At 47.2% G+C, this 19,383-nt stretch overlaps 1 protein-coding gene across 5 annotated transcripts; it reads right to left on the bottom strand.

The window, feature by feature from the left end:
• Positions 1-1,421: 1,421 nt before the first annotated feature.
• On the bottom strand, positions 1,422-15,098 carry LOC143829639 (glycine N-acyltransferase-like protein 3). 5 transcript variants are annotated; one of them, XM_077320855.1, is made up of 7 exons: positions 13,890-15,093; positions 11,614-11,751; positions 9,023-9,127; positions 8,425-8,532; positions 4,378-4,504; positions 4,087-4,216; positions 1,422-2,538 (listed from the first exon to the last, which is right to left on the bottom strand). In XM_077320855.1, the coding sequence occupies exons 3-7, from the start codon at positions 9,098-9,100 to the stop codon at positions 2,127-2,129; spliced, it is 855 nt and encodes a 284-aa protein (XP_077176970.1). In that variant the 5' UTR covers positions 9,101-9,127; positions 11,614-11,751; positions 13,890-15,093; the 3' UTR covers positions 1,422-2,126. The 5 variants fall into 5 exon arrangements, with proteins under 5 accessions (XP_077176970.1, XP_077176969.1, XP_077176971.1 ...); XM_077320854.1 differs by having other exon boundaries at positions 11,614-14,019; positions 14,275-15,093; XM_077320856.1 differs by having other exon boundaries at positions 11,618-15,098.
• Between the last annotated feature and the right edge of the window lie 4,285 nt (positions 15,099-19,383).

Below are 19,383 nucleotides of genomic sequence, written 5' to 3'. Positions count from 1 at the left end.
GAGCCCATGGGGGTTGTGTGCTGCTGTGTCCTATGATCATGTATATTTCTTTCTTGTATGGGATCCATATGTGCTGGTCTGCTGGCACAATGGCACTTATACTAAAGAAACAGGTAGATCCTTGGAGTGGGAGTATGTTTTGCTGTTACCTGCCTCTGTATGGTTGGTGGGAGCCCCTTGAATACTGAGGCAGAAATTTGGGGGCTCCAGAGGGGGAGCAGCCAACTCTTTAAGTATTTGAAAGATTGTCATTTGGAGGAGGGCAGGATGCTGTTTCCATTGGCTGCAGAGGAAAGGACACGCAGTAATGGGTTTAAACTACAAGTACAACGATATAGGCTAGATTTCAGGGAAAAATTTTTCACAAGAGTAGTTCAGCATTGGAATAGGCTGCCTAAAGAGGTGGTGAGCTCCCCCTCACTGGCAGTCTTCAAGCAAAGGTTGGATACACACTTTTCTTGGATGCTTTAGGATGCTTTGGGCTGATCTTGCGTTGAGCAGGGGGTTGGACTAGATGGCCTGTATGGCCCCTTCCAACTCTATGATTCTATGAACTCCTTGCTTGCAAACTCTGGAAATGTAATTGGATGTTCAACTATGCCATTTCCTGTCATGGAAAGTGAAGCAAATCACAGTAATGTGGCAAAAACGATTTATACATGAGAACTCACAATAATGGTGTTTAGGAGAGGGCGAACACTTTAAAACAGTGTTAAGGAAATAGCTATCTGTGTGTGTGTAAAGGGCTGTCAAGTCACAGCTGATCTATGGTGACCCCAGCTATGCACTTTCAAGTCAAGTAAGTGGCAGAGGTGGTTTGCCATTGTCTTCCTTAGTGGTTTCCCATCCAAGTACTGACTGCTTAGTTTCTGAGATCTGGCAAGATCAGGCTATATCATGTGACCTTCCCTCCCATTGAGACCACTATTGAGAATCAACCGGAGGAAGATGCTTATATTTCTAAAATTCTGCAAACCTGTGAATACTCAGGAATAAGCCCCATTAACTAAACTCAGCAACATATTTTTGAGTACACAAAGCTCAAAAGATTGGGCTGCATGAGGACATAAAAGTGGAGAACAAGTAATACAAAGAATTATTCAGGAGGGTTACGGTTCAGTCATATCTGGATTGCTTTCCAGTGAATCCTGGATGCCATGCCAGGCATGCAGACGGAGTGCTTCCTGAAGTAGTGACGGGCCTTTCTGCTCCTGGCACATAGTGCCCCATGCACTGTTTTTAAATGCATCAAGTAGTACTGTATAGTTGCTGGAGTATAACTGCCTTGCAATTATTTGATACTGGGAAAGTGAAATGCTGAACCTCAAACAGAAGTCCTTATAGCATGCTGTTAATGTTGAATGATGACAGGTGGAGGGATGGGGTAATTTCAACCAATCAGTTTGCATCTTACAAATGCAGACTACTAATATATGCTTTAATTAGATTGTGAACGCCACAAAATTAAAGTATTGTAATAGTACATGTATCTCAACAGTCACTAACGTCAAATTTCAAAGCTCTTACTTGGGAGAAAATTCCATGACCTCAGTGAGACTTGATTTTGTGTATGTAAGCACAATATTGGGTGTTTCCATGACAAAATATCCTTTCCTTAGAAGGAAAGACTGGTGTTCATTAAAGAACTGCTTATAGACATTCATTCTCAGCTTAGCTGTCCCTCAAACATGAACACATGAAGCTCCCTTATACTGAATCAGGCCTCTGGTCCATCAGAGTCACTACTCAAACTGGCAGCATTCTCCAGAGCTTCAGGTAGAGGTCTTCACACCAATTACTGCCTGGTCCTTTTACCTGGAGATGCCAGTGACTGAGTTCTGCATGCAAGGTAGATGCTCTACCACTATGGAAGGGAGATAACAAAGAGCTTCAAGGGAGCATGATGGGGAGCTGCAATCTTGGCTGGTTAAGCAGAAATGTCAGGCTTCCTGGTGGGCTTTTTTTTTCTTCACATGATACTGTAAATCCTGGGTGTTGACAGCTGAAGAACAGCTTGCACGGGAATCTGAGATGGGTAGCAACCAGTTCTACTATTACAGGATTATTTGGAAAGGCTGGCAAATCAGGCTGCTTTGAGTGCTTCCAGTGACTCAGTGAGATGCCTTTTATTGCAGGACCAGGGGTGTGTGCAGGTCATAGAACAAAAAGCAAGACGTAAACTGGGCCCCAAGACAATGCATGGCCCTCTTCATAGATGTGTTGTTTTCCAGAACATCCCCATAGACTGGGTAGTCCATCTTCTCTAGCTTTTGGGCAAATGCTGCTATCACCTGCTGAATGTAGCCTTTGCCCCGGTGAGCTGGCATGGTATAAGCATGGGTTAAACATCCAAACTGATCCAGCAGGACCCAAGAGATTGGACATCCTCCCACATCTAGAAGGCAACTACTGGGAAAGGAGCTGATCAGCTGAATCAAGTACTGGAGGCTCTGCTCATTGCCACCTACACTCCACGTGTCATTCAGCAGGGGGGCTTGGGTCACATTGAGGGATGAGAACTTCAGCTCTGAGTCTGCTCTGAAGAAGAAATGAGAGGTTAAGACAAATCTGCAGATGTAGAGATAGGGTGTTTGTAGGGGTACGGGCAAGCCAAACAGAATAAATGTGATTGTATTCTGTGACTCTCTGGAAACTGCCAAATAGAGATAAGGAAATTTTTAAATCATATTTCAATAATTAAAGTCACATAAAAGGCATATGTGAACTATTGCAGCCTGGGTCCTGTGAAAACAAGGTGGTGGTTGATCAACATTTGCTAATAGGGAGAATAAGAGCCCTAAGTCTTGTGCTTTGTGTCTAAGCAAAGGCTAAAAGCAGTGATAACATCCTGCCTTGTTAATGTGTTGTAAAAGCAGTGTGTATTTGGATAGCTGAGCATGTATAGTGTAAGATAGTCTCCCTGTTCTGAGCACTATATACCTCCGTTAATATTTTATTTGCCACTGATGGAGTTTTTTGTTATTGTTCTAGCAGAATTTTTCTTGAAGATATTGCTTACATTGCAGAAGACAGCTTTGTGGTGCAAATATTATTAGTGTAATGGACTCACTGTAGTGTAGACCGTAGCTGTGTATTGAGAAAGCAGATCACATCCTGTTGTTGGGAATGCTGACCTCTAAGAAGGCAGGATCCTTTACTATAGCATCCAACAACATGGATATTATTACTCAAACTCCACTCCTTGTACAGCAAGGGGCCTTTCCAGAATGCATGTTGAACACAGCTAACACTGCCTTTTGTAACCCTGCAAAGGGGATATATACCACTGCTGATATTTTCCTGGTATTGCAACTCTTGTGATTATTGTGTATATAAAAACCTACCAAACGCTAGAGGTGATGGACTAGCCTTTGTCCCTGAAACTACGGTATTTTCCAGTGCATTGCCCATCAGCACTTTCCCTGGCACCAGTGCAGCTTTTCATAAAGTTGTCAGGGACATTGCAAGGCTAGGTTTGTTGCTGACTGCCCTCATTCAAATGAAAGGCTTTTTCGCAGCTGCTTTAGGAGTTGCAGCCACTGGAGGATCAGGGAGTCTGGTAAGCAACTATGCTTGTGGCTCCATTTCCCCTTCAAGCTTTCCTTTATTTTTCCTTCTTGACCACCCTGTTGGCATTTTCCCTTTTTAAACAAAATTCCCCAATCCCTTCCTCCCCTCAGGGCTTTCCTTAATTTTTTATTTCCCTTCTACAATTCTTTTTGCAAAGAAAAAAGGATTTATTGTATTTCACCTTGTCTCCTATGGCAGTAATTTGGATTTCTCTCTGTCTCCTGTAGCAGTCATTTTGGGGTGTAGCAGTCATCCTGTAGCAATCATTTTACACTCACCAGCCACCCCCTCTCAAGTTTCCAGAAGAGTCCACAGACTCAAAAAGGTTGGGGGAACCGAACTGTAATCATTCCAGAAGCCTATGACACAGAAACTGCTTCACCATGCTTCAACTCTGTTCATTGTGGTCCTACAGACGACATCTCCATTGCTTGTTAAGTTTCAATTCTAGTAGCACTGCCATCTCCTAACTAGCACTGCTATCTCCTAACCCAAGTAGTTACGAGTGCTACATACATGGATAGGCTAGCAGACAGATCCAAGGGCTTCTGCAGAACAAAAACCCGAGTCTGAGACACCAGCTTTGCAGAGAAGTGTTTGACAGCTGCTAGGGTCTGAGACGTCTGATACGCACCATCTTGCAACCCTGGGGAATAGAAAAAGAGTGGGGGTGAGATTGAACTCAGCTGGTTCAGAGGGAGAGTGGGTATGTGCATGCATGCATTGTACACTATACTTAGCAACACTGGTGTGTACACACACACACACACACACAGTGCTTTGGGTCCTGAAGCCCAACAGTCTTACCGTGCAGTAGGAATTCCTGGCCCCAATCGATGGCATCTGTATCTTTAACCAATTGCTGGTAGGCACCCAGCTCCCTATAGAAAACTGCACAGGATCGGGCAAAATAATTGGTCTCTGATGAAGCTTTCTGGACAAGAGCATAAAGAAGAGATGGGAGTGGGGGGAGAGAGATGGTTCCTTGTGTGTGTTACCTTGGAGTATTCCAGGTTATTTTGTCACACAATTCCTCTAACAAGTGGGAGCTCTTTGAAGAGCTCAAAATGGCTGCTGTAGAATTTCCCCTGTCTTCCCAATGCAGTATTTCAGTGATGAGGAAGTCATTTCACACCTGGTTAACACCTCTGTTACTATTAGTAGGTACTATGTGAAAGGCATGTATGTGTGTGCCATGGATTCACTGGCAACAAAGAGCTTATGCCAGCAAGGCTGCTCCTTGCATCCCATTTTCTACCTGAAAGTTCCAACTACTTGTGTATCCCCCCACCCCCACAGATGGTTGTGTACACTTCCTGCCTCCTGTGTTCCCCTTTCACATGTTGTCATATGGGTAAATATCATCATGCTATTGGCACCAGTGGCATTGCTAACTTTTAAAGTTAGCAGCACATCATCCTTTCTGAACAAGAGATTTCTTTTCCTCCCTGTGTACCACCAGTGGTGGTAGTCCACCCTCCCCCCAAGGGTCCCTGGTGCTCATATTACTAGATGGAAGAATCTGTGGTCACCTTTATACTCTATTCTTAGGCTGTGACCTGCTGCTTCTTTGTCCCGTGTTACAGCATAACTCATACAGGGGATCGTACTTGGTAAGGTAATGTCATTTGGCATGAGCTGGTTACACAAGTGCACCAACCTGGAAGGAAACTTCTTTGCTGTTGTCTCGTTGCTGGTCTCCTAGGCGCCTGTAGAGCGGCAGAGATATGGATTGTGCTAGATAAGAAATGCTGTGGATGATGTGCTGCTGCAAGGAGAAATATTATGTGCCAGCTCTGGCCTCTACTCCCCAGCATGATTCTACCACTGCTGCATCATGTGTGATCTTTATAATCTCCTGTTCCTCATAAGATCGATATTGCAGCAGCTACATTGGCTCCAGTCGAGTTCCGAGTTTATTTCAAGGGCCTCCTGATGTTAACCTTTAAGACTATATATGGTGTGGGATCTGTATATCTAAGGGACCACCTATCTGAATATGTCCCCCAGGTCGGCTATAGCCAAGCAACTGTTAGTCCCTTACCCCAAAGAAGTGAGACTGGCTTCAGCCATGGCCAGGGTCTTTTCAGCGCTGGGCCCTGCCTGATGGAACGAGGTCCCAGAGAACAGAGCCAAAACAGAGTTGGCAGAGTTCAGCGGGCAATTCTGCCAGGCATATGGTTGAGCCCAGTACACCCAAGAAAGAGCACAAGAACATCACCTAGCTCTCCTCTGTCAATTCTGAGTTCTAGTTAAAGTGATGGCCAATGTTGACTGCTTTTAAAGTAATTCAAGCAACGGCCATGCTGCAGAGGTTTTAATGTATTAATTTATGGTATGGTTTTATTATAATACTAGTAAATAAGCCCGCTGCAGTTTGAATGCAGCGGGCGCTAGCGGGCTGGCGAGGGCAGGGGCAGCTCGGGCTGGGGCCGGGCGTCCCGCGGTGTGGCGTACCTGTTGGAGGAGGCAAAATGGGCGGCGAGGCGAGTGTCGGAGACGGTGGGAGCGGCAATGGGCGCAGAGCAAAGCGCGGCGTTCCCGGGGCCGTGTGGGCGCGGCTGCGCGGCTGCGGAAGCGTGGGCAGCGGGTCGGAGGGCGGGTGGGCCGTGTGTCGTTGTTGCTGCGGCCGTTCTCGTTGCGGCGGGCGGCGGTGTGGGCAGCCGCGGTAGCTGCGGCTGGCAGCACGGGACGCTTGCGGGCATGTGTGCCGGGGCGAGTCATGCTTGAGGAGGCAGCAGTGCCAGGGCCGTGGCGGCTGGCCCTTTGTGGGCATCGAGAGAGGGAGCAACGGGCCGTGCGGGCTACGGCGGAGGAAATGTCGGCGGCTGCTCATAGGCAAGACTGAAGAGGGGCGAAGCAGGAGGCGCTTTGCGCCTCCCGATTAGGCAGTCCTGCGGCAAGGTTTAAATTTGCAAGCCATGCTGCAATTGGTCCCTTGTCGCTGGACTGACAATCGGAGGGCCCGATTCGCGCCTGCCGATTGGGTCCTCCGATTGTCAGTCCAAGGGAAGGGGCCTATCGGCACCCTTCATCATCACGGACAGGGCCCACCCTCGGGACCCTTAACGAATTATTTAATCCGCTCCGCTAGGAGCGGGTTAAAGATGGTATTATCTCTCTGAATACAATGGATGCTAGGCCACCCCCTGCCTGCCATGGGCAGGCCAGTTAAGGCTTGGAGAGGTCTTGATGGGACTTTTCGGGGGGCGGAGGCACTGGGGGGCAGTCCGTCCCCCCCACACACACACTGAAAAATGTCAACATCTGTTGTACTAGCCTGTTATCATAAGTAGAGATGTACTTCTTTTCCATGGGGGGGGGGGAATTGTTTGAAAAAAGGTTATTTAAAAAACTGAAATATATGCAGTTATTGCCTATTGTGCCTAAACCAATTTTACTGCTCTTTTTTATTATTTATATATTTTGACTTATAGGCCACCCTTCTCAAAAAGGTCTTGGGTCGGTTCTCAATAACTTGATTAAAAAACCATACAAAATAAATGGTTTTAAAACTACACCATCTAAAAATCAATTAAGCTCCAGTGAACTTCCCAATATCACCTGGAAATTAAATGGGCAGAATACAGATTATTGACCACATGCAAGATGGCAGGAGTAGGAGTCTGACTGGGGGTGCCTTTCAGATGGCACTGGTGATCCTTAGTCTCATCCAAAAGCCCCGTGGAAGTTCCGTAAGGGCCTGCATCTCTGCTGGCAGCTCATTCCCTCAGGCTGGAGCCAGGGCCGAAAAGCCAGGGCTGTGGAGAAGGCCAAGTGCACCTCTCTGGGGCTGGACTTCACCAGCAAGTTGGACCTTGTTTAACAAAGATCTCTTCAGGGGGCATACTCAGAGAGGTGGTCCTTCAAGTATGCAGATCCCAGACTACGTAAGACCTTGAAGGTTAAAACCAGCACCTTAAACCTGATCTGGAACTTTACTGGTAACCAGAGCAGCTGCAGGAAAACTGGTTGTACATGCGCTCTCCATAGGGTCCATGTTAGAATCCGAACAGCTGCATTCTAGACCAGGTGTAATTTCCAGGACAGGGATAAGGGAAGGCCCATGTACAGCGTGTTACAGTAATCTAGCCTGGAGGGGACTGTCGCATGGATCACTCATGGCTAGGTGTTCAGGGGGCAGGTAGGGCATTAGTTGCTGGTATACTACTTTTGTGACCTGCAACTCTGTGGTAAGGGAGGCGTTGAAGGTTATCCCCAAATTCTTGATTATCTTTGCAACCTGAAATTGCACCCCATCGACACAGGGGAGGTGTGCTTCCTCCTCTGGACCTTCCTCTGCAGCCACAGGACTTCTGTCTTGAGAGGATTGAGCTTTAGGCAACTCTCTGGTTAGAGTTCAGCTTTTACTGCTTTTACAGCTTTTACAAAGGCTAGTTTCTGCCCCACCTCCTGATCTTTTCCCCCCTTCCAGCAAGTTTGGGCAAAAAGCTATTTGTTAATCAGTCTGTGGGTGTATGTGTCACAATGGTTTGAGGCAGAGTCAGGTCAAATGACAACAGAAGGTGTGCAAAAGTGTGCCTTGCATGCTCCCCTCATTAATATTAGGTATCCTAGGTGCAAAAATGCTTCTTGGATTTCAGAGCTGTATGTCTTTAGCATACTCATCTTGTCTTTAAAAGCATTTCACTTATTTGAAAAGACAAAATATTTTGCATCAGTTTTTTTAGTACTCCCAAAAATTGGGGGAAAGGGGAAACACTTCTCCCTCTCAACTTTTTGGGCAGGCTTCCACATATCCAATAGAAGCCAGTGGTACTGAACATGCTACTTTAGAAACAAAAGCAGCTGTTCTTCCTTCAGGTGCCCAGTAGCCCCCAGTGTTGACAGTACCTCTCTTTGGGGCCGTGCAATGACCACACGAAAGCTGGGCCAGGAATCCACAACTACCTCCTGATGAAAGGGGTTTTCTTGACGGATGTTCAGTAGAGCTCCATAGACCTAGTGAATCAGGAGAAAGGTGTATATTTCATCTGTCTTGACAAATATGAACATGGGGCAGGGAAGCTGGTCAGGATGCGTCCTTGCTTGCTTTTGCAAGTCATTCTTGGATTGTCATTAGCAAGTGTTTGATCCAACAAGGGAAGGGTGAGTGACAACATTCAAGGTTCTTTGCTAGCCACCTCTATCTGCCATTTTCTGTAAAACCTCAGTGATGAAAGCAACAAATTCCTTGGTCTTCTAATGTTTCCAGTACTATATGGTACTAAAGGTGCAGTCCTTTGCAGATTCCAGGTAAGGAGCAGAGCCCTAAAGATGCTCAGAACATGTGATGCTGAGACAGGGAGCTGAAGCACTTAAAGGGCCCTCATGTTTCTAGTGTCCAAAAGTACCCTTCAGTTAGATTTATTAGCCTGATGTTGTCACTAATGTATCTAGCAATGGGGTTGAGTTCCTGTGAGGTGTGGGCTACCAGAGGATGCTGTCTTACCTTTAGGGACTCAGGAAAGCAACTTTGCAGCTCTTTCTGCAGCACCCGCAGCTCCTCCTGGTTGTCCAGCACCAGCATCCTCAGAATAATTTGAGTGTGTGCAAACTGTGGAGGTGGAAATGGCAGAGTGATGGACCTGGGAGAGGGGCAAAAAAATAGCCGCATGCTTCCCATATACATATTTTACTGCACTCATGCTTCCCCCAAGCAGAAAAGACAGCATGTTTCTTAACATGCTATTTAGATTTATAATCTGCCCTGCCCTGCAGACTTAGTTTAGGGTTACAATGAGAGCATGGCTAGTGGCAGGTTAAATTTTATAATAGAAAAGCAATTCTACTTGAGTGAATGAAGGGAGTTGCTGATATATTCTGTGACATAATTCCAGCAAGGTTTTCACACTGGCTGTCACTTGAGAAAAGTCCCAGGCAGGCATTCCTCAATGATGTGTCCAGTCGGGTTCTTGTAATTCACTGAAGACTCAAATTTGCTCTTACCTCAGTAAATATACTTATGACTTGTAGTTGAGACTGAAGAAAAAGTGTGATCAACTCCAAACAAATTATTGAGTAATCCACCAAGGTCCTGAAAGAGGGCTGCTTACCATTATTAAGGTAGATCCAAAAATGGAGTAGAATATTTAATAATTAGGAGGCTATTAAGTAGCTTCATATGAGCTGAGATTATGTGCTTTTGGTTGACAAATAGCTGCTTTATCTCTAAAGCAGCTGCCAGCCTATGACAAATTTCGTAAGACTAATTATTTGAAAATAAAAAATATTTTTATACCCCACTTTTCACTACTCAAAGCAGCTTCTAATCCCCTTCCTCTCCCCACAACAGACACCTTGTGGGGTGGGGCTGATTGAGCTCTGTGATTTACTCAAGGTCATCCAGCTGGCTTCTTGTGGAGAAGTGGGGAATCAATCAATCCCAGTTTTCCAGATCACAGCTCAACTGCCCTTAACTGCTACACCATGCTGACTCTCAAAGGGGAATTAGGGAATAAATACAGCAAGTACCTAGTGTTGACATGGGAATAGGCGGGACAATCCTGCTGTCAGACAAATTTAAACCCATTATTAATGATGGAACAATGGGTCGCATAAAATGATATGTTTCAGCTTTCAATTCTTTATTAGGCTCCATAAGCAGGTTTTCCATTTAGGTCTGTACTATGATTTTCAAAATAAAATCTCACTTATATGTGACAATAACCTTCAGAGCTCTGCCGCCTCTGTTCTCAGCCCCATTTTAAAGAGCAAGGCCCAATTTAAAAGTGATGCTGGAAGACAAGAACTTACCTGTGCAACATTGCAGGTGCCCAGTGTCTTTAACCTGAGGTGCAGTATAAAGTTAGTATGTTGAATACCCACAGCCTGGAGAGGTGGTGCACTAACTTGGAATGCATGTAGACTAGCTTAAACTGGAATCTACAATGTATGTCCAGTTGCTTTAAGTTCTTGTTGCTTACAAGCAATATTTAAATTCAGCTTGGCCTAGGTACATGAAACTTGAGAGGGCCAACTCCATCCAAGGATATCTGGAGCAGGGTCATTCAGGGACAATGCTAGCAGCTTGGATTGTAACAAGTCTCTGGTTTCAGCTTTAAGTCAGGAATTCCTGATGAAAGCAAAGTCCTCTAGGCAAAAGTGTTTTTACCTGTCCTCTTGGGGCATCGGTTGATAAGTAACTTCCCCCTATACACAGCATGCGGTGTGATCTGTATGCAAGAGTCATCAGGTAAATAGTACCTGTACTGTGTTTGTAACATGAGGTCTAGGATCATGTCATTGCATCTGGAGGAGGATGTAGACAGATATTCCTGATCTCAACATGTTAAATCCAAGGATGGTTGAAGAACATTATTCTCAACTATGCAAGTGCTTTGCAGACTTAAGAGTGACAAACAAGCAATGCAGTAAGTGGAGGGAAAGATGGAAAGAAGACCTTACCCCATGGAAGAAAGCAGAGAACAAAGTCATATCCATGGGAAGTCCTGTGTTAATATTATTTTCTAAATCAGCAGTATTGGAGCTGCTAGTAGGTGGGAGGGAGGAAAGGCACTTTGTATGCTATGTTGGCAGGTTTCCCTGGTCCTGATAGGTCTATCCAGTGCACAGAACAGGAAATCTCCGCAGATCCTGTCTCTGTGCTTGTGCCCACTTTTTAATTTATTTTTATTTTTTGCTTTCATACTCCTGCTAAAGCTACAGGGACACACTGTCCTTTGCACCTGGGCTGCTGCCCTAAATTAAACTAGGTTCTAGTTCTGAGGCAGCCATGGTCTGAATCTTATCTAAAGCTAAAATGTCAAGAAGGGTAACTGCAATATGTAGAAGGCATTTAAGCACAACAGGACAACCAACTGGGAGGGAGTTGGGAGGGAGAGGGGTTGCCTTAAAGCTTGAGTCAGATGCTGTGGAGAGTTCCGGAGTGTCTCCACCCCAGCCTCTCTAATCTTGCCCATCCAGTCTGTGTACATGTAATGGATGCTTCTGGATCCAGGGCTAGGGACTGTTCAGTAATGAGATGGAGCTTCCTTTTGATGACGCACTGCTAAAAAAAGACGGAAAACAAGAGCTTCTTACCTGCCTGGTCTGATGGAAAGGGAGAGTCTTTTGTTGGGCCACCAGTGGTGTTAGGATGGAAGCAGAAGGCGAAGAGCTGTCTGTGAAGTTGCTTTTGTTCAGGATAGCCCCATGCACTGCTTTTCTGCTTTCCCTATCCTGATAAATGATCCCACAGAAGAGGCTCAGCTGCTAGGATTCTGGAAAAAGTCATACTACACCCCACCTATCCATAAAAGCAACTGACCTTGGTTAATTATTGAACAAAATTCACCAAAAGGATAACAAAACAAGCAGAAAATAATAGCCATCAATACACTTAGAAACACCAGGGAAATTTCACAGCAAGATAGAACAAGTGTGTAATCAGGCCTATTTTATAGGTGTAAAACAAATCTGAAGACTGATGCAAGTAAAGAGTATTCATTTCTGATATGTTCCACATTTTAGCAAGACCAGAAGCACCCTCATCTCATTTTGTAATTTAAAGGTTTTTTTAAGTACATAAAAGTATTGGTACATGGTATTGCCCAAATATAATATGAACAAGTGTGCATAAAAATATATATTAGCTTGATACATCAGTTATTAATCCCATCATTGTATCTTCTTAAATATTTTACCATTAGCATTACTTCCCATAAGTTTTATTATTATTTGAATTATTTTTTAGCAATCTTCCAATACTTTGTGATCAAATCCTGATCTAGACTAGTGAGTAAATGAAGGAATAAAGGTGGAATGTAAATATATTTATTACTGACTAAGCTCAATTGAGCACCTGTTTACTCTTCAGAATAGGCTTAGAAAGGCTTGGGCTGCTCTTCTCAATACTTACATGGTATAAAATGTTATAGTAGTTTCATATTTCCTCATGCAGTCTTATTAAACAATTCATTACAATCCTCCAAGCCTAGTAACATGCAAAGCAATTTATCTTTGCCTCCACAAACAGCCCCATGTAAAAGCGATAGGTATCCCATAAAAAGTTATCTTCAAAAGCATTTGGATGTCCCAAATAAAATGTTTCAGAAATAGCTTAGAATGGGCCCTATTCCATTACCCAGTAAGGAAGGGTGGTGGTGGTCTGTAATCAGTGAAATCAACAATCAGATCTTAGATGTTGGTGTTTATAAATGTTTATTGAATACCATTAATTATTCAAAGAAAAGTTATTTTTCTTAGGGGATTTCTTAGGAGCTCCTTCATTAGCCTCCCATTTTATTCCTTATGTTTCCGGCTCTCTGATTTTCACAATAGGTACAGCATTTGTTAATTAAAGCAATAAAAGAGAACCAAACAACAAAGAATAAAATCAGAGTCCAGTAGCACCTTTAAGACCAACAAAGATTTATTCAAGGCATGAACTTTCGAGTGCAAGCACTGTTCGTCAGACAAAGACTTAAAACAACATAAATGTCCTAACAAAATGCAATTTTTACATCTATTATCAAACAAAAACGTGTATATATTACACAGATGGTAATTCAAGATGGTAATTACAATATTATTTGCACTGAAATGCAAGACTGCATTATTCATGTTGTTTATACTTTGTGTTTTTATTTATTATATTTATATACCACCCTCCCTGAAGGCTCAGGGCAGTTTCCATCAAACAGTAATAATACAAATAACTCAGTTTATAATAGTACAATAATTGTTGTTATGTGCGAAGTCGTGTCCGACCCATCGCGACCCCATGGACAATGATCCTCCAGGCCTTCCTGTCCTCTACCATTCCCTGGAGTCCTTTTAAGTTTGCACCTACTGCTTCAGTGACTCCATCCATCCACCTCATTCTCTGTCCTCCCCTTCTTCTTTTGCCCTTGATCACTCCCAGCATTAGGCTCTTCTCCAGGGAGTCCTTCCTTCTCATGAGGTGGCCAAAGTATTTGAGTTTCATCTTCAGGATCTGGCCTTCTAAAGAGCAGTCAGGGCTGATCTCCTCTAGGACTGACCGGTTTGTTCGCCTTGCAGTCCAAGGGAATCGCAAGAGTCTTCTCCAGCACCAGAGTTCAAAAGCCTCAATTCTTTGACGCTCGGCCTTCCTTATGGTCCAACTTTCGCAGCCATACATTGCTACTGGGAATACCATAGCCTTGACTAAACGCACTTTAGTTGGCAGGGTGATGTCTCTGCTTTTTAGGATGCTGTCTAGATTTGCCATAGCTTTCCTCCCTAGGAGCAAGCGTCTTTTAATTTCTTTGCTGCAGTCCCCCTCTGCAGTGATCAATACAATAATTATAACATTATGAACAATAGAACACTGGGGAGAACAATAAATCAACGCTTACTGGTGGACCAGTGAGATGGGTGAGTCTGCAGTGATAGTTGTAGGAGGGAGGCTCAGGGGAGCCAATTGGAAGTGATGGTACTGGTCAACTTCAACCAAATTCCTGGCAGACAAACTCCCTTTTGCAGCCTCTGTGGAATTGTTAAGAGTTCTGTCAGGGCCCTGATCTCCTCTGAGAGCTTGTTCCACCAGGTGGGGGCCAAGATGGATTTATCTAATTCAGTAAAGGTAATGATGCAAATTTAAATACTTTAAGGTCCCATTAATTTAAATGGGAATTAAACTTGAGCTTCTTTCTCCCATTGAAATCAACAAGACCACTACTGCTTTGCTTTGAACATGCCCCATTAATAAATGTCAATAATTTTAAGTAATTTGTTACTTACTAAATGACACATTTATAGAAGAAGCTTATCCCTTCTGTTATATGGCTATTAAGTTTTGTATGCTTGTTTTATTTATTTATTTAGTTGGTTATTTAGTCATTTATGGATGACTTGTCTCACTGAGACTCACGGCAGATTGCATATTATAAAACAATGCAATCAAATAGAGACAGAGACAATAAATAACAGTAGCGCTAGGATTACAAAAATTAGAAACAATGTAACAAAGTATCCTCCATGATATCAACAAATGCAGAAAATGGAATTATAAAAGTAGAAGACAATGCAGTAAGAAAATTATAATACAATAAAGTGTGGAAGAGACTATGGTTCTTTCTTTGTATAAAACAAGGAAACAATCAATTTTACTATAGCTTTGTTGTCTTTATAAAAGTGCCCTCGTGAACATGTCTACTTTAGGTAGTGTAGAATTAAAGAAGTGTGGGATCCTTTCCAAGCTCCTCAGGCAGGCAGGAGCCACAACACAGAATGCATATATACAAGTAGAGGTTGATGCTAGGGTTGTGCACGGGGGCCCCGATTCGGACCGTTTCGGATCCGAATCGGCCCGATTCGGACCGGTTCGGGTTCGGACCGGCCCGATTCGGACCGATTCGGATCCGAATCGGCCGATTCGGACCGATTCGGACCGGTCCGAATCGATTCGGGAGCCAATACAAGTCAATGGAGGCCATTGACTTGCATTGAAAGGCTCCCGAATCGATTCGGAGCTGTCCGAGCCGATTCGGGGCCAATGCAAGTCAATGGAAGCCATTGACTTGCATTGGAGCCTCCCGAATCGTTTCGGGCGTTTCGGGGCCAATGCAAGTCAATGTCTCCATTGACTTGCATTGGCAAGCCTTCCCCCGCCTTCCCCGGGGGCTGGGAGGGAGGGGGTGCAAGTTGCACCCCTGAAACTTCTTGGGGATCTCAGGGAGGGTCTTCCCTGAGTCCCCTGAAAGTTTCAAGAAGATTGGACCAAGGGGTCCAATGCTACGGGCTCCCAAAGAGGGTGCCCCTATCCGCTCCATTGGTTACAATGGAGCGTCAGGTTCTCTAGGCTGAACATGTTTCTCCATAGACTTCTATGGGGGATGTTCCTTGGGAGCCCCCAGGATGGGACCCCCTGGTGCAATCTTCCTGAAACTTGCAGGGGATGGAGGGAAGACCCCCCCCAGAGATCCCCTGCAAGTTTCATGAATATTGGACCAAGGGGTCCCCATCCTATGGGCTCCCAAAAGCGTGAGAAAAAAATGATTACAGAACAAGGAAATTGGCAATTTACCTGCTGAAATCATTTTTTTCTCACGCTTTTGGGAGCCCATAGGATGGGGATCCCTTGGTCCAATATTCATGAAACTTGCAGGGGATCTCTGGGGGGGTCTTCCCTCCATCCCCTGCAAGTTTCAGGAAGATTGTACCAGGGGGTCCCATCCTGGGGGCTCCCAAGGAACATCCCCCATAGAAGTCTATGGAGAAACATGTTCAGCCTAGAGAACCTGACGCTCCATTGTAACCAATGAAGCGGATAGGGGCACCCTCTTTGGGAGCCCGTAGCATTGGACCCCTTGGTCCAATCTTCTTGAAACTTTCAGGGGACTCAGGGAAGACCCTCCCTGAGATCCCCAAGAAGTTTCAGGGGTGCAACTTGCACCCCCTCCCTCCCAGCCCCCGGGGAAGGCGGGGGAAGGCTTGCCAATGCAAGTCAATGGAGACATTGACTTGCATTGGCTCCAAACAGAGGCCAGGAAGGGACTCTCTCTCCCAGGTGCAGGGGAACCTGTGGCTGTCAGCCTAAGCAGCCTCCAGGTGAGAACTGCAGAACCAATAAGGTCCACTGAGTTCTCACCTGGGTTCCCCTGCAGAGGAGAGGGGGGCCCTGCACTGGCCTGTGGGGGGGATATCCCTGCACCACTAGGAACACTAGTGGCTCAGGGATGTCAACCTCCAGGGGAGACCTGGAGATCCCCCCAGAAACCCCCAGTGAAGCTGTAAAGCTTCACGGCACCTACGCACTAACCCAGGAGAGCCTCAGAAAGCAAATGGAGGAGCTCAGAGGCGAATCTGGATGCTCCATCCATGCTGTGGACTCATCACTGGCTCTCCCATCCAAATACAAACAAATACAAAGCAACAAATACAAAGCAAGAGGAAGACTTGCTTTTCACAACCCAAAGGTGTATCAAAGCAGCTTCCACTCACCTTTCCCTTCCTACGCTTGGGCCACCGCCCTCAAACACCACAAATCCAACTGCTCTACTCAGGCCACATCCTGAGAGAGCCCTGGCAGAGCTGTTCTGGGAGAACAGCCCTGGCAGCAGCAAAAAGACACATTCCCCCCCCAGAAGTCCACACACGGCGCAGTGGACACTGGTGGGGAATCCAACAACCTAACAGGCCACCGCCTCAAACCACCTCTAACCCAACTGCTCTACTCAGGCCACATCCTGAGAGAGCCCTGGCAGAGCTGTTCTGGGAGAACAGCCCTGGCAGCAGCAAAAAGACACATTCCCCCCCCAGAAGTCCACACACGGCGCAGTGGACACTGGTGGGGAATCCAACAACCTAACAGGCCACCGCCTCAAACCACCTCTAACCCAACTGCTCTACTCAGGCCACATCCTGAGAGAGCCCTGGCAGAGCTGTTCTGGGAGAACAGCCCTGGCAGCAGCAAAAAGACAAATCGGCGCACGCACAACAACAAACTCCTCCTGGGCACCCACTGAGAAATGCTCAGTTACTTCTTGGGTTTACCTTGAGCTCTAAGGCTCACTTTGGGACTGGGAAAAGTTTTCCAAATGGGTGGCATGACTGAGGGACCCAGATTTAATCTCTGGCCCTCTGGTGATTGCAGAATTTCTGTTTGTGTGGTTGGGGGGGGGGCAATTTAGATTGGCCAGGGCACTGGTCCTGTCTGAATTTTTACCTTGGGCGAGCGTTTTTCATCCCCGCCACCCAGAACAGACTCAGAGAGGATGCAGTCACAGCAATTCTGTGCTCACCTCAGTCCTCCTCCAAGAATAGTTCTGGATGGCCAAGAGCCGGCAAGTTGACCTTGAGGAAGACCAATTGCTGGACTCTTTCGGGCGCCAGGCGGGAGCGATACTCGCAGACGGTGCTGCTAGCATGAGAAAATGCCCGCTCGCTCTGGACGCTCGTTGGCGGGCACGAAAGGTAGACACGGGCCAGGCGGGAGAGGGCCGGCCAGACCGCCTCCATCCTGGCCCAGTATCTCAAGGGACAGGCGTTCTCGGACTCCTGGGGCTCACCGAGGTAAGCCCTCACCATCCCAGACGCACTGTCCTCCCTCGGGCACCCGCTGCCCTCAAGAGAAGGAGTGGGCTGGAGGAACCCCAGCAAGAAGTTGCCCTGCTCAGCCTTCTCGCTAGGGTGGCCCGCAGTGGCTGATGTGCCAGCAGAGGCTGGGGGGGAAGGAGCAGCGGACGTGCTGGCTCCTTCCTCCCCTGCCTGGCCTGACACCTCAGCCTCCTTGGACTTCCACCAGGCAAGCCTCTGAATGAGCAGCTCGCGCCATTCAGGAAGGCTCCTCTCCCTCTCTGCTAAGCTGCCCTTGACGCGCGGATCACACATGGCGGCGAGCCTGTATGTCACAGACTTGCAGAGGGGTTCGAAGCGGCTCTCAAGCCCTCTCAGAAGCCTCCTCGCAAGCGCGCGCACGGCTGGAACAACGTCTGCACGTCCTCGAGCCGGGTCCAGGAAGGGGGCCAGCACCACACGGGCCTTGTGGACCATGGGCACGACCAGACCCAAACTCGCCGTGTCAGACGAGAGCATCTCCGTGGAAGTCTTGAAGGGCGCAAGCACTTCCACGGTCTGAGAAATGATCTCCCACTCTCGGTGGGTGAGCCACTCCCCAGGCATAAACATCCTCGTCTCCTGGACAAGGGCGTCTAAGGCTCTCCTCTGCTCCACCAAGCGCTCAAGCATGGCGCGGGTGGAGTTCCAGCGCGTGCTGACGTCTCTGATAAGGCAGTGCTGCGGCACGCCCATCAGGACCTGCTTTCTCTCCAGCCTCGAGACGTCGTACGAGCTGTGAGAGAAATGCGCCACGATCTTCCGGCACTTCTCGATGAGATGCCTGAAGTCAATGGCTTCGGCGGATGAACCGGTTCCCTTGGAGCCGATCCCAAGGGCATCCTTAACCACGAGGTGGAGAAGGTGGGCCGCACAGGAGATGTGCTTCAGGCCCATGCCCTTGACCGCCTTGGTCATGTTGAGGGCACCATCTGTCACCAAGAAGCCCTTGGTGACCCCCGTCCCACTGCCTACCCAGCCATCTACCATTCTACGAATGGTGCCCTCGATGTTGTCTGCCGTGTGCCGCACATCGAAGGGTTCGATGTGCAGCAAGGCATGGCGATAGCCTGCCCGGCAGCCCTCACCCTGCCTAACAGGCTCAACCCCACCCAGCACCTCCCGTACGTCCCACCAATGCGCAGTCAGCGAGATGTACGCATCTTGCGCATGACATGACGTCCATATATCCGAGGTGAAGTGTACGGTCCCTGAAGCTCGGGACATCTCTACCTCCACCCGGCACCTGGCTGCCCTATAAAGAGAGGGCAACACTGTCCTGCTAATCGTGGTACGACTAGGAGGCGTGTACCAGGTGGATATGCGACGGCATAGTCGGTGGAAGTACATGTCGTCGGCCAGACGAAAGGGGTACCCACCCACGGCCATGAGCGCAGCTAGGTCATGGTTCGCGGCCCTACACCCTGCCTCAAACCCCCCTTTTGGCATGCCACTGCCAGCCCGGGCAAGCATCTCCACCATGGTCGCTTGCCTCCCTCTAACTCCACCCGCCCCCTGAGCAGAACTCTTAGGGAGAGCTCTCGAGGTGGAGGTCCCAGGGAGACTCTCCAGCCCCGTGCTGGTAGGTTGTGCCTGCGCAGGCACCCCACTGCCAGCCTGTCTCTCCCCCTGAAGCAGGACAGCCTGGTGGTGCCTCTTCAGGTGGTTCATGAGGCCGCTAGTCGTGTAGTGGCGCTCCTGCCTTCCACGACTAACCCTCTGCCTACAGAGCTGGCACTCTGCTAGGTGGGTTCCCTCCACTATCTGGAAGTAATTCCAGACTTTGGAGCCTTT

The sequence above is a fragment of the Paroedura picta genome, chromosome 2, assembly GCF_049243985.1.
Source record: "Paroedura picta isolate Pp20150507F chromosome 2, Ppicta_v3.0, whole genome shotgun sequence".
NCBI lineage: Eukaryota > Metazoa > Chordata > Lepidosauria > Squamata > Gekkonidae > Paroedura > Paroedura picta.
Note: the sequence above shows the minus strand (reverse complement) of the source record. Positions and strands in the feature narration are given on the sequence as shown.